Source organism: Saccopteryx bilineata, chromosome 2, assembly GCF_036850765.1.
Source record: "Saccopteryx bilineata isolate mSacBil1 chromosome 2, mSacBil1_pri_phased_curated, whole genome shotgun sequence".
In the NCBI taxonomy this organism is placed as follows: domain Eukaryota; kingdom Metazoa; phylum Chordata; class Mammalia; order Chiroptera; family Emballonuridae; genus Saccopteryx; species Saccopteryx bilineata.
Window position 1 is genome coordinate 196,984,317 of NC_089491.1, and position 14,603 is coordinate 196,998,919.

At 36.5% G+C, this 14,603-nt stretch overlaps 1 protein-coding gene across 1 annotated transcript in view; it reads left to right on the top strand.

The window, feature by feature from the left end:
• Positions 1–14,603, top strand: part of RSRC1 (arginine and serine rich coiled-coil 1) — a 557,291-nt gene that overhangs the window by 310,094 nt on the left and 232,594 nt on the right. The window contains exon 6 of the mRNA XM_066259039.1: positions 13,037–13,088. Within this exon, the coding sequence (XP_066115136.1) occupies positions 13,037–13,088 (52 nt within the window). The remainder of the gene's footprint in view (positions 1–13,036; positions 13,089–14,603) is intronic.

Genomic DNA, 14,603 nt, shown 5'->3' on the forward strand with positions numbered 1-14,603 from the left:
AGAAGCATCAATCATTAGTTTTTCATTGCGTGTTGCATCACCTTAGTTGTTCATTGATTGTTGTCTTATATGTGCCTTAACCACGGGCCTTCAGCAGACCAAGTAACCCCTTGCTGGAGCCAGCAACCTTGAGTCCAAGCTGGTGGGCTTTTTGCTCAAACCAGATGAGCCCGCTCTCAAGCTGGTGACCTTGGTGTCTCGAACCCGGGTCCTCTGCATCCCAGTCCAACGCTCTATTCACTGCGCCACCGCCTGGTCAGGCTATAATATTTTTTTACAATAGCAAAAAAACTTGGAAATAATATGAATGTTTGTCAACAGTTGAATGCATATACATTACAGTGTATCCTTATAATGAAATACAGTGGTACCTTGAGATACGAATTTAATTTGTTCTGTAACCGAGCTCGTAAGTCAGTCAACTCATATATCAAACTGCTGATACTGAACCCTTGCGCCAATGCGCCAACTAGTGGCAGCTTCCCGAATCACGACTCGTATTTGGAATTTCACTCGGATCTTGAACAAAAATACGGACTGAGTCGCAGCTCATATCTTAAAAAATTCGTATGTTGGTCTGTTCGTATCTCAAGGTACCACTGTACTGATCAACAATAAAAAGAAATGAGTACTGATATTCACACAATGTGGATGAATTTCAAAATAATTATACTGAGTTTAAAAGCCCGATGCAAAAGAGTACGTAGCATATGATATCATCACCATAATACTAGGAAATGCTAAGTAGTGTATAATGATAGAAAGCAGATCAGTGTTTGCCTGAAGACTGGGAAGTAGAGTGGAGGCATAGAAGGGTATGGGAGAATTGAAGAAGGACATGTGGATGATCTTAGAGTAATAGATATGCTAATTATCTTAGCGGTAGTGATGCTTCATGGCTGTATAAGTATGTCAGAACCTATCAAACTGTATACCTTAACTTTGCAGTTTGTCATAGTTCCATTGTACCTCAAAAAGCTCTTTGAAAAAATTTTATGATAGGAAAAAAACATTTGGAATAATATAGACATTTACTAAATAGTAGTTTTATTATTTTTTTCTCATTATTCTATTAGATCCTTACAACTAGAAGCTATATCTGTTTAGCTCTTTATCCTCAACTTGTAGCATGGTGCCTTATATATAAGAGATGTTTCATATAAGTTTTGTGCAAATGAAAGTAATGAATTTTGAACAAGACAAGAATCTATGAGGATATATAATGCTCTAACACCATTTGTCTACATCTGAAATATTAAACTGTACATTCTCTTCAAATAGGATGTTTCAATAACCCAATTCCTATAAATAGGATAAAGGTTACTGTATATATTTTTAATTGTGTTTTTATTATTGTAGTAAATTTTCTATCTTAACTATTTTTAATTCAGTGGTATCAAATACAGTCACACTGTTGTGCAGCCATCACCACCATCCATCTCCATGACTCATTTCATCATTAAAACTAAACTCTGTGTCTGTTAAACAATCACTTGCCATTTCCCTCACCCCCCAACCACCTGGGTAGCTACCCAAAATAAAAAGCTATATTTTGTCTTTTATGATATTGACTACGTACCCCATATAAGTAGAATCATACAGTATTTGTCTTTCTTTTTTTGTCTCACTTATTTTACTTAGCATAATGTCCTCAAGGTTTATCCATGTTGTAGCATATAATAGAATTTTCTTTATTTTTAAGGCTGAATAATATTCCATTGTATGCATATTATGTACTGCATTTTGTGTATTCATTCATCCATCAATGGATGCTTGGGTTGCATTCATTTCAGCTATTGTGAATGATGCTGTTATGAACATGGGTCTACAAATATCTTCTCAAGATCCTGCTTTCAGTTCTTTTGGATATGTATTTTGATGTGAAATTGATAGATTATATGGAAGTTCTATTAATTGTTTTGGAGGAACTGCCGTGCTGTTTTCCACAGGGCTGTACCACTTTAATTCCTACCAAAATTGCACAAGGGGTCCAGATTCTCTACACTTGTGTTGTGTGCAAGCTGCTCAGGGAACACATGTATGCCACCTGCCACATGGTTGGGAGAGGGGGAGCTGATATTGTGCTTATATCTGAAATTGACCAAAATTAATCACAAGTTACTGTCTAATTATTTCCTTGGTAGTTGCAAGCTTTCAACAGAGTCCAGAGTTCCAAATAGTTACATCAGACAGTATGCCAGTGAAATTATTGGGTAGGCAAGGAGACTGATCCCTGGTGCTACCTAGTCCACCATATTCCTTGAATAAATACCATCATTTTCTTTCTCTCTCTCCATATATATATTTACTTACTTATAAATAATGTGAAATTTATATACAACGTGAAATAGAGAGTAATAGCTGAAAACCATATAACCCAATCCTAATTTTGATTTTGTGATATGTTGCTGGTCTAATTTTGTTTCCAAATTTGAGTTCCCTCTTAGCTCAGCCATAGTCTTTCTTTCAGACTTTCTTCTTCTCTGTCCTTAACAACTGGAAACTTATTGGCAGCTGGGTGGCTAATATCTTCATCAACTTTGAGATTTTTCATAGGGATGGTCAGGGGTTCAAGGATCTGAATATATAATAGAAGTGGGAAGGACGAGCAAATAAATAGTTTACTGTGTAAACTGATTTATGTATAGAAAGATAGTCTTCTTTTGCTTCTCTTTTTTTATATAGTCATGGCTTAAAGGATTTAGCTTATCTTGAATGTTAGCTTTGACATAATTTTGAGAATCTAGACATGCAGTGTATTTATAGGGAACCCAAGGGATTGGACTAAATAAGAATGAAGTCAAAGGAAAAAGTCTAGACATTGAAGATGCTCACCTCCATAAGCCATTAGGAAACTAACCTTTTATTTTATCTTAGGAGCTTTTGTCTTAAGAAAGTGGATACACTTTAAAACTAGGGCTTACAAATACTTTTCTACCTAGGGGAAGGGAGGCAACAGAGCATTTCTGTAGAATCCATGGCAATAGTAAAACTACAAGCCCTCTCTTCTCTCTTCCCCACAAATATATCCCTATTAATTTAGAAATTTTAAACCATATATTTTCTTACTTCTGCTTATGGCTTTTTCTTTTTTGCATAAAGAAGGACCTGTAACATTTTTTTTTGTAAATCCTATATGATAAAAATTTTGAGCAGAAGTACACTTTTCTTTAAATGTTTATTGGATCATAATTTCTTAATTATGGTACTGTATCTATACTAATATATACTTTTTAAATATTATACCATAACACAATACTATTTTAACTTTAATACATTCTTTAATAAAATTTTGAAAATATAAGAATACAAAGAGGACATTTGCATTATTTACGTAATTTTTGCCATGACAAATAAAGCTACTGTTAACAATAAATAAAACAGTAAAAGTTTATACTGTTCTTACTATTCTGTTAATGACAATGCTAAAATTTATTTTTAATGGAACATTTACATTCTCTATAATTCAGTTTTGTTGTTTGATATTTATCTAATTATTCACTAATTCTCATGTAAAGAATATATTTTTTCTTTACTCTTTGTTTTAATGGTTTTCTTTGTCCTGAAAAAATTTTAGTTTGATATACAGGTATTGATCAACTTACGATCTATTGAACTTATGACCATTTGACTTTACGACCACAATCGCTAGCCATGACTACTCCGCATCTGGCAGCGCAAGCGTTGCCCAGCTGGGCGTACAACAGTGCGGACCAGCTTCCGGCAGCACTACCATCTCCGCGTGCACCATTTCAAAGAAAATTATGATATATAACAATAATGAAAGCAAATTATGATAAAATATGACAAAGATTTTTATAACATCATTTCACAGTGCTGTACATACAGCCTACTCAACTTACGACCAAATTGTGTTATGACTGGTCTGTCAGAACCAATTGTGGTCATAAGTCGAGCACTAGCTGTAGTCCCGTTTGTTTGTTTGTTTATTTATTTTGTTTCCCTTGCATGATGAGATGTATCAGAAAAAATATTGCAACAAGAAATATACAAGATTTTACTGCCTATATTTTCTTCTAGGATTTTTATGGTTTTGAATCTAACATTTAAGTCTTCAATCCATTTTGAGTTTATTCCTGTGTATGGTGTGGGAAGGTGGTCTACTTTCTTTTTTTTTTTTTGCATATATCTGTCCAGTTGTTTAATTTCCCAACACAATTTATTGACTAGTCTATGTTTTCCTCATTGTATGTTTTTGCCTCTATGTCAAATATTAATTGACCATAAAGGCATGGGTTTATTTCTTTGCTCTCTACTCTGTTCTATTGATCTATATGTCTGTTTTTATGCCACTACCTTGCTATTTTGATTACTTTGATTTTGTATTATAGTTTAAGATTAGGTAGCATCATTCCTCCAACTTTGTTCTTCCTTTTAAAGATTGCTATGACTATGGGTGGTCTTTTGTGGTCCCATATACATTTTTGGAATATTTGTTTATTTTTGTGAAATACACCATTGGTATCTTGATAGGAATTGCGTTGAATCCATAGATTGCTTTCGGTAGTATGGACATTTTAATGATACTAATTCTTCGTATCCTTGAACATGGTATATACTTCCACTTATTTGTATCTTCTTCAAAGTCTTATAATTTTCTGAATACAGATCTCTTACATCTGATTAAATTTATTCCCAGGTATTTTATCTTTTTTGAAGCAATTGTGAATTGGATTGTTTTCTTAGTTTCCCTTTCTGATAGGTCATTATTTGTGTATAAATGTGCAACTATTTCTGGATATTTATCTTGTATCCTGCCACTTTACTGAATTCATATATCAGTTCTAGTAGTTTTTTGGTGGAATCTTTAGGGGTCTTTTATATGTCATCTGCAAATAATGAAAGTTTACTTCTTTCCAATTTGCATATCTTGTTATTTCTTCTTGTCTAATTGTTATGGCTAGAACTTCCATTATTATGTTGAATAACAGTGGTGAAAGTGAACATTCTGTCTTGCTCCCAATCTTAAGGGAAATTTTTATAATTTTTGTCCATTGAGTATAATGTTGGCTCTGTGCTTCTCATATATGGCCATTATTGTGTTGAGATATGTTCTTCCTACTCTGAGAGTTTTGTTTTTTTATTAATCAAAAATGGGTGCTGGATTTTATCAAATGCTTATTCTGCATCTGTTGATATGGTCATGTGGTTTTTATTCCTCATTTTGTTTATGTGGTATACCACACTTATTGATTTGTGGGTATTGTACCAACTTTGCATCTCCTGAGTAAATTCCACTCAATCATAATGTGTGATATTTTTAATGTATTGCTGGATCTGGTTTTGGGGGGGATTTTAGCATCTATGTTCATCAAGGATAGTGGAGTATAATTTTCTTTCTTTGTAGTGTTTTTATCTGGTTTTGGAATTAGAACAATGCTGGCCTCATGAAATGGTACTGGAAGTCTTCTCTCCTTGAATTATTTGGAATAGTTTGCAAAGGTCAGGTGTTCTTTTAAAAAAAATTATTTAGACAATTAATTTTAATGCAGTGACATTGATCAATTAGAGTCCATAGATTCAGAGAAAACATCTCCAGATCATTTTGACATTTGATTATGTTGTATACCCATCACCCAAAGTCAAATTGTCTTCCATCACCTTCTATTTGGTTTTCTTTATGCCCCTCCCCCTTCCCTCCTTCCCCTTCCCCCGGTAACCATCACACTCTTGTCCATGTCCATAAGTCTCAATTTTGTGTCCCACCAAGTATGGAATCATACAGATCCTTAGTTTTTTCTGATTTACTTATTTCACTCAGTATAATGTTATCAAGGTCCATCCATGTTGTCATAAATGATCCTATGTCATTATTTCTTATGGCTGAATAGTATTCCATAGTATATATGTACCACATCTTCTTTATCCAATCATCTAATGAAAGGCTTTTTGGTTGTTTCTATGTCGTGGCCACTGTGAACAATGCTGCGATGAACATGGGACTGCATGTGTCTTTACTTACCAATGTTTTTGAGTTTTGGGGATATATACCCACGAGAGGGATTGCTGGATCATATGATAGTTGTATTCTTAATTTTTTGAGGAACCACCATACTTTCTTCCATAATGGTTGTACTACTTTACATTCCCACCAACAGTGAATGAGGGTTCCTTTTTCTCCACAGCCTCTCCAACACATGTTATTACCTGTCTTGTTAATAATAGCTAATCTAACAGGTATGAGGTGGTATCTCATTGTAGTTTTCATTTGCATTTCTCTAATAGCTAATGAAGATAAGCATCTTTTCATATATCTGTTGGCCATATGTATTTCTTCCTGGGAGAAGTGTCTGTTCATGTCCTCTTCCCATTTTTTTTATTGGATTGTTTGCGTGTTTGTTGTTGAGTTTTGTGAGTTCTTAGTTCTTCTTTGAATGTTTGAAAAAATTCACCTGTGAAGCCATCCAGTCCAGGACTTCTGTTTGTTGGGAATGTTTTGAATACTGCTTCAGTTTTAATCATTATAATCTGATCTGCCTATTCAGTTTCTCTGATCCTTCCTGATTCACTTTTAGAAGATTGTACCTATGTTTCTAGGAATTTATCCATTTCGTTCAGATTGTCTAGTAAGGAATAATATTTATTGGAATACAGTTTTCTCACTGCAAGTTTACTATACACAATATAATTGTGATGTTTTCTTAACTTATGTCCTCATTTTATAATTCTTGCATAGAGAAGTTACCGTATTCCATGCTTTTGTATTTGGTATTATTATCAATTAAATAAGGTTTAATTTCTCATTCTGAATAGTATTAGTTCCATTTACCAATTTTAGATGGAATTCATGCTAATCCCTGGGATCCAATATACTCTAATATAGCTGAAGCATTAGAAATCTTGACACTCCCTCCGCCGCGCCTTCCTCTCTGCCTCTCTCTTCCCCTCCCGCAGCCAAGACTCCATTGGAGCAAAGATGGCCCAGGCACTGGGGATGGCTCTGTGGCCTCTGCCTCAGGCGCTAGAGTGGCTCTGGTCGCAACATGGCGACGCCCAGGATGGGCAGAGCATCGCCCCCTGGTGGGCAGAGCGTCGCCTCATGGTGGGTGTGCCGGGTGGATCCTGGTTGGGCGCATGCGGGAGTCTGTCTGACTGTCTCTCCCTGTTTCCAGCTTCAGAAAAATGCAAAAAAAAAAAAGAAATCTTGACACTCGAGTCCCAGATTTATTTTCATTCTAAGCCTGCATAGTGTGATGAGTCCTAGAAGGTTTTAGTCAGGAGATCTGTTGTGATGCTTTTCCTCTTCTGGGACTAACTCAAGCCCCTTGGAAGCAATTTGAGGGTCAGGTAACTGGAAAAAATTTGCAACTGAGAATCCCATATTCACTCAACTTATTCACCAGTCAGAGCAAAAGAAAGATACTTGCAGATGGACAAAAACTGGGAGAACATTCACATCTGAACTCCCTATCTAAGAAAAATATTTATTAAATGAATTTCATGCTTGAAAAATGAGTCATATATTTATAAGAGTAAAAGTATTTATAAAATACAAATTACTTTTAAAAATATGATGAATCTAACAGTATATTTTTATTCTCATAATTGGAGTAGATTCCTATATTTTACAAATATAATTTAGCAAGTCATTTTATATAGTCAAATATATTTATAATGGAATCATATTTCTGTTACCAGGATAAATGTATTATTTTGGACAGATTTTTCTTTTGAACAGAATCAAAAGCCTATTTTTATGCTTTCATATTTCTGCAGTTAATTGCTTTGAATTTATGAAAATCCTAGTGATTTAGTTAGAATGATTCTGAGAATTGGAGTCAGTTTTAATTTTAGTCTATCATTTTCTAGTAAAGGCAAGCTTCTAAACTGCTTATTCCCTGGTTTTCTTTATCTTTGAAATATGAACCTTATTTTATAGGTTGTTAGCAGAATTAATAAAAACATAAACATGTCTTAACAGGTATTTATCATAAACATCAACCATCGAGGATCTTTCCTTAGGAATGGTAATCACCATTTTTTCAAGACAGTCATTATGAATGGGAGAAAGAGGGAGCTGCCATGGAGGGGATTTGTAGGAGACTTGAACAGTACTGTTAATATTTTATTAGACATGGGCACACATTTTGTATATTTTTCTAAGTCTTCAATATTTTATATTTATTAAGTTATCTTTCCTTATGAAATACATAACATTTTCTCATGAAATAACGAATAAGGTGTCCATTATTTTTCTGTCAAAGGACATTGCTTACTAGGATACTCTGAAATATATATTTCATAATTCTTAGTTTGATTATTACGTGTTTGTGAGAATATCATTTTCTTCTTGCCAGTCTAGTTAATGTTATATTGTTTGTATGCAGAGGTCACAAACTGACTTAAGATTGAACCTGCCTCTTAGAAGTAGTGTTTGTTCCACACAGTATTGGTTTTCATGATAACTTAAAATCTCATAAAAAAATCAAGAAAATTTTCAACCCTGGACTTGCATCTCTGCCTGACGACAGGGAGTCTGTGCTGAGCAGCTGCTGCTTTCTTTGGCTGGGCCACATGTCCCTGAGTTCTCCACATTCTCAATGCTCCTTGATACGGATGTCAAATGTCATTTGCAGTTTATCATCATAACTATTTATATTAACTGTTTGGCCCCTATAGGCAGTTTTGTTTATAACTTTTAAAGAAATTATATTCAATAGATGTCGCAGTCTTCTATTGATATTTTGCTGTGATATTTTAACTTGATGTCACATATTTTTAGTACTTTATAATACACTTTCTCTACAAATATATAACATAAAGTCTTCTTTATTTTGGTCAGTTCCTCCTCCTCTCGCATCCAAACATTACCAATTAAATATTTCTCACATCTATTCCTGTTCAAACTTACCACTACTGCTCCACCTCAGGCCCTCATTGTCTCCTGCCCAAAATTCTTTAATTGCTTCCTCACTGTGCTCCTTGCCTCAGGTCACATTCATCTCAGTCCAGCCTCAAGTGTATTGCTAGGATGATGAATCAAAGTTCAAATCTCATCTTATCACCCTGCTGTTTCAAATTCTTCTAAGTCACTCTACTGTGGCACGGGTCAGCAAACTTTTTCTTAAAGGTCCAGATGGTAAATATTTTAGGCTTTGCTAGCATAAGTTTCTTGCCACAAATGATTGACTCTGCTGTTGTTGAGTTGAGCACAAAAGCCACCATAGAGAACATATAAATAGATGGGCATGGCTGTATTCCAATAAACTTTATTTATGAGACCAGCCCCTGGTCTAGGGTGATAGTGTGGTGTAAAGCCAGTAGCCACGGCCACCATCACAGCCACCTGGCCAATGCAGGTTCGCATTTGATTCAGACAGACGGTAATGAAACAACAGAGCCACGAACTGGTGGCCCATTAGCTTTAATCCTAGCTTGCATCCGGTGGGCAAGTAAAAATACACACTGAACTCCAAATCCCACTTATTCAATGCTCACAAAGCTACTGATTTATCTGAGTTTCCTAGAATCAAAGGTTTCTACCTCATCAGCCTCATTCTCCTCTGTTCCCCATCTCCTTCTCTCTGCACAAACTGGCTTCTCCTTCAGCACTCCACTATCTTGGCTGCTTCTCCTCTCCTCCACGTGGCCATTCTCTGCTCTCTCCTCTAATGCTAATCTCAGGAACTGAGAGAGAGCAAACTCTCGATTTGCCCCCATTTTATAGTGTAGAAATAAAAACCTTTAATCCAATATAAAAATAAGGAAGTCTCTGATACAAAGTCACTTATCTGAGGCATGATGGGATTCCTCATGAGAGTGCACCACGCCACATCAAGCAATCAGTCAAGGGTGTGGGGAAAAGCTTAGTCTTAAAACTAAGCCTTAGGTTATAACAACCTGCCTGCTTACTGCCTGTCTTCCACACCCAATGCAAACTATAAGCGAGCAAACATATAATATATATCATTTTAAAAACTTATTTGACCAACATTCCATCCCTTTTGCTCGCTTCAAAATCTAAAGCACAGATATTTCTGCACAAGGAAATGAGGCACATTACACAAATTACAACATGACAAATCATACAATTTCAACAATTACAAGGGTACACTTCACCAGTCTCTGAGGACTTTGCCAAAAGTGCAAAATGTCCTTGGCCTTCTTTCTAGCCATGGGAAAAGCTTGCCAGGGCCTCCAGCAAAGCTACCCCCCACCCCCATCAGGGTATTTCACATTGTCCAAAATCCGTAAATCCATCCAACAAAGGAGCCAGTGCCCACTCCAGTCGTAATCCAGGAAATCAGTCCAAGCACATGGGGCCTCAGCCACCCCCCTCATTCCTGTCATCCTGACAGGTCTTACACTGTCCCAAAGGGGAGCACATGGCAATGGCAGTCAGCATTTCCATCTGTGCTCTAGAGAGCATGATGGCATTTACCCCTATGTCCCAAAATTACAGACTTACCAGGGCAAAGCAGGTACTCTTTGCTGCCAGGCTCTCACCTCTGAAGACTGAGGATCGCAACTCCAGCCCGATTTTTCTCATCCTCCAAAGAGGAACTGAAAACATCAGCTCCTGCTGCCAGAATTGAGCCCCAGGCTACCACCTTCTGCTCAGCAGGTCTTGTACCCCCAGCTCTGGTCTCAGTCCCAGCCTCCCACAGCTGCTGACTTTCCACAATGTCCAGCGCAACCTGCAACTCATGAACCTGTGATTCCTTCTCCAGCAGCTGCTCCATTTCCAAGCGAATCTCACGAACCTGGTCGGCCTCCTCTGGTGCTTGGTTCAGCTCCAGGGTGGACATCTCTTTCTTCCACGTTTGCTCCAGCTCCTTCCACTGCTCTCGGTTTTTAAGTCTTGGGCAGCCTCTTCCACAGAGCTCTCAGTTTCCTCACGCATGGCTGTAAAAGTCAGCCAGCCTATGGTCCCCAAAAGGACAGCCATGGGGAACCATAACAGCAGCCAGTCCTCTACTTCACCTCTCAAAGGGGGTTGTGGTTCCATGCCGATCTGTATCGAATCCTGCCACAGACTACGTCAAATGTAAAGCCAGGAGCCACGGTCACCATCACAGCCGCCTGGCCAATGCAAGTTCGCATTTGATTCAGACAGACGGTAATGAAACAACAGAGCCATGAACTGGTGGGCCATTAGCTTTAACCTTAGCTTGCATCCGGCGGGCAAGTAGAAACACACACTGGGCTCCAAAACCCACTCATTCAGTGCTCACAAAGCTACTGACTTATCTGAGTTTTCTAGAATCAAAGGTTTCTACCTCACCAGCCTCATTCACCTTTGTTCCCATCTCCTTCTTTCTACACAAACTCTGCACTAACTGGCTTCTCCTTCAGCACTCCACCATCTTGGCTGCCTCTCCTCTCCTCCACGTGGCCTTTCTCTGCTCTCCAACCTGCTCTCTCCTCTAATGCTAATCTCAGGAACCGAGAGAGAGCAAGCTCCCTGTCTTTCCCACTTTATATTGTAGAAATCAAAACCTTTAATCCAATATACAAACAAGGAAGTCTCTGATACAAAGTCACTTATCTGAGGCATAATGGGATTCCTCATGAGAGTGCACCCCACATCATGCAATCTGTCAAGGGTGTGGGCAAAAGCTTAGTCTTCATACTAAGCCTTAGGCTATAACGACCCGGCCTGTTTACAGCCTGTCCCCCACACCCAATTCAAACTATAAGCGAGCAAACATAAATATCATATTTACAAACTTATTTGACCAACATGTGTTAACTCTTGTTCTTTGATATGAAAGGCTCTTCCTGTCTATCTCATCTACCACTCTCCCATCCTGTTTCTTGCAGTTTATTCAAAAGCATCATTCATATTCTTAAATTTTTCTGACCATAGCACATTTCTGTAACCAATTAATGAATTCTTTTTATCTAAGCCATTTTTGCACAAATAGTGAAATATTCTAATATATTTTGTAAAATATTCTCAAATGATGGTCTCTTATGTAAACATGAGGTTGTTCAGACACTGGCTGACATCTTTGTAAATGTATTGTAAAATTTAAGTATTAAAAACTTTTTCTATTGATTTTGTGAGTGAGAAAGAAAGAGGGTTAGGGAGAGAGAGGGAGGAGAGAGATGAGAAGCATCAACTCATAGTTGTTTCACTAGTTGTTAATTGATTGTTTCTCATACATGCCTTGACTGAGGGACTCCAGCTGAGCCAGTGACCCCTTGCTCAAGCCAGTGGCCTTGGGTTTCAAGCTGATGACTCTGTGCTCAAACCAGTAGGCCTGAGCTCAAGCTGACAACCTCGGGTTTTGAACCAGGGACCTCTGCATTCTGGCTCAACATTCTATCTACTGCGCTACCATTTATCAGTCTAAAAACAACTTTTTACAGGTGTTTTATAAAAATAGCCTTGATGCAATCCATTTTATAATTTGAATACTATTAAGACATCCAAAAACCTCAAAGTAAGGTCACTGTTAGGAAAGTACTTCAGTTTCAACTTTATCAATTGTACTGAATCAAGGATTCCTGAGAGAGCAATTTTAGGTTATTAGGAATTGAAAGCATGGAGCTCATATTGTGCCCTATCTTCATGATAATTTCCCCTTGCCAGTACAGTTAAAGAAACAGAAAATATTTGGTTTTAGGATATGATTTGCCTGAAATATTGGACTTTAAGTTGCTGTTTGAATTCTAATATGGTCACTTCACATGTTTTCATATGCAGAGAAATAGCACTTATTGAGAATATACATTGTTAAATTGGTGGATTTTGCCTGATTATTAGGTTTTAGTTATTTAAGCTATTGCTGATCATTACAAATGTTGGGGAGTAAACAAAAGCTTTTCTAGTAAAAAAAGAAAAAACTTAGTTCTTGTATCATGTTAATGTAAAGTATGACTCCATTACTAAGGTAAGTGAGCAGATTGGTAGAGCTGCTGTGATGGAATTTTGCTAAGTTATAGATGTGTGTTAATATTGATTATGATAAAGTTCTGTAAGTTTTCTGATAGTCAAATAACAATGCGTTAATTTACATCTTTGTCTATTAAAACTGACCTGTAAATGTCTTTTATGGTTGATTTTTAGCCACCAGCTGAACAGGCCAAAGCCAGACTACAGCTGGTTCTTGAAGCTGCTGGTAAGTACTGATAATTAACTTAATTTCAGTGAAAAAGCTTGAAGTAAATTCTAGCATGCTTACAGATGGGTCAAAAAGAAAAACAATTTCATGTAAGCTCAAAAATTTATGAGATCTAGATTGCATGTATGGTCATATTTTACCTTAAATATTTATTGCTGTAGTAAAATACTGAAAAGTCATTCTCTACCTTTTTGTTTATGAAATTGGCTTGTTTTAATTTTGATTCAGTCCAATTTATTAATCTTTGTCTTTTATGGATGGTACTTTTGGTAGCATGATTAAGAACTTTTGCCTTACTTCACATAATGAAGATTTTCTTCTAAAAGTTTTATATTTTTACATTTTAGATTTAAGATTATGTTTTGTTTTGTTTTTTACAGAGTCAGAGAGAGGGATAGACAGGGACAGACAGACAGAAACGGAGAGATGAGAAGCATCAATCATTAGTTTTTCATTGCATGTTGCAACACCTTAGTTGTTCATTGATTGCTTTCTCATACATGCCTTGACCACGGGCCTTCAGCAGACCGAGTAACCCCTTGCTTGAACCAGCGACCTTGAGCTCAAGCTGGTGAGCTTTTGCTCAAACCAAATGATCCCTCTCTCAAGCTGGTGACCTCGGGGTCTCGAACCTGGGTCTTCCGCATCCCAGTCTGATGCCCTATCCACTGCTCCACCACCCGGTCAGGCAAGATTATGTTCTATTTTAATTTTATTTTATATGAGATGTGAGTAACAGATTGATGTGTTCATTGAATCAAAGGAAACACAGTAAATGCCATTTTAAAATTCCTCCAATTACATTCTACTAATTAATTGGTATGTTTGTTCTGGATACCATTTAATCTTTAAATACTATATGTTTTATTTCTCAATGACATAATGCTGTGACCTTGATTTTTAGATAGCATACCCAGATTCATGTAGACATTAAATAATTTACCTTTTAAAAAATATAAAGATCCATGTCATTTATTCTGAGTACTAATATTTTACTCTGAATCTTATTGTGCTTTTCAAAAATGTACATAACTTACTCAGATAATAAGTTGTCAGGATCAAGTATGAAGTAGGGTTAGAATAATATCCCCAAGGTAGTACATATTTTTCAGGTTTACTTTTTAAAGATCCGTAAAGAATTTATCATTTCCAGTTGTAAAAAGGGAATTAGGTTTTACCATCAAAAGTAATTTGAGACTACCAAATGACAGCAGTTATATTTTTGTATTCCTTGATTGAGAAAAATATATGTATGTGCATGATTTAAGGATATCTTACATTTGCCCCTTGCAGTCTGACACAAAATGTTTACAGTCTAAAGATTGGGAACACCAGTGTAAATTTTACACTAGTTTCATAAATCAGTAACAGAAGTTACTTACCATAGAGGGATAAAAATAGCTAAGTACCGTATTTTGACTATGAGTCTCTATACCATTTCTGTGTTACTTTAAAAGTCTCATATTTTATGTATTAACTTTACTTGTTTTATCTTTAGTTATGTAGAAAACA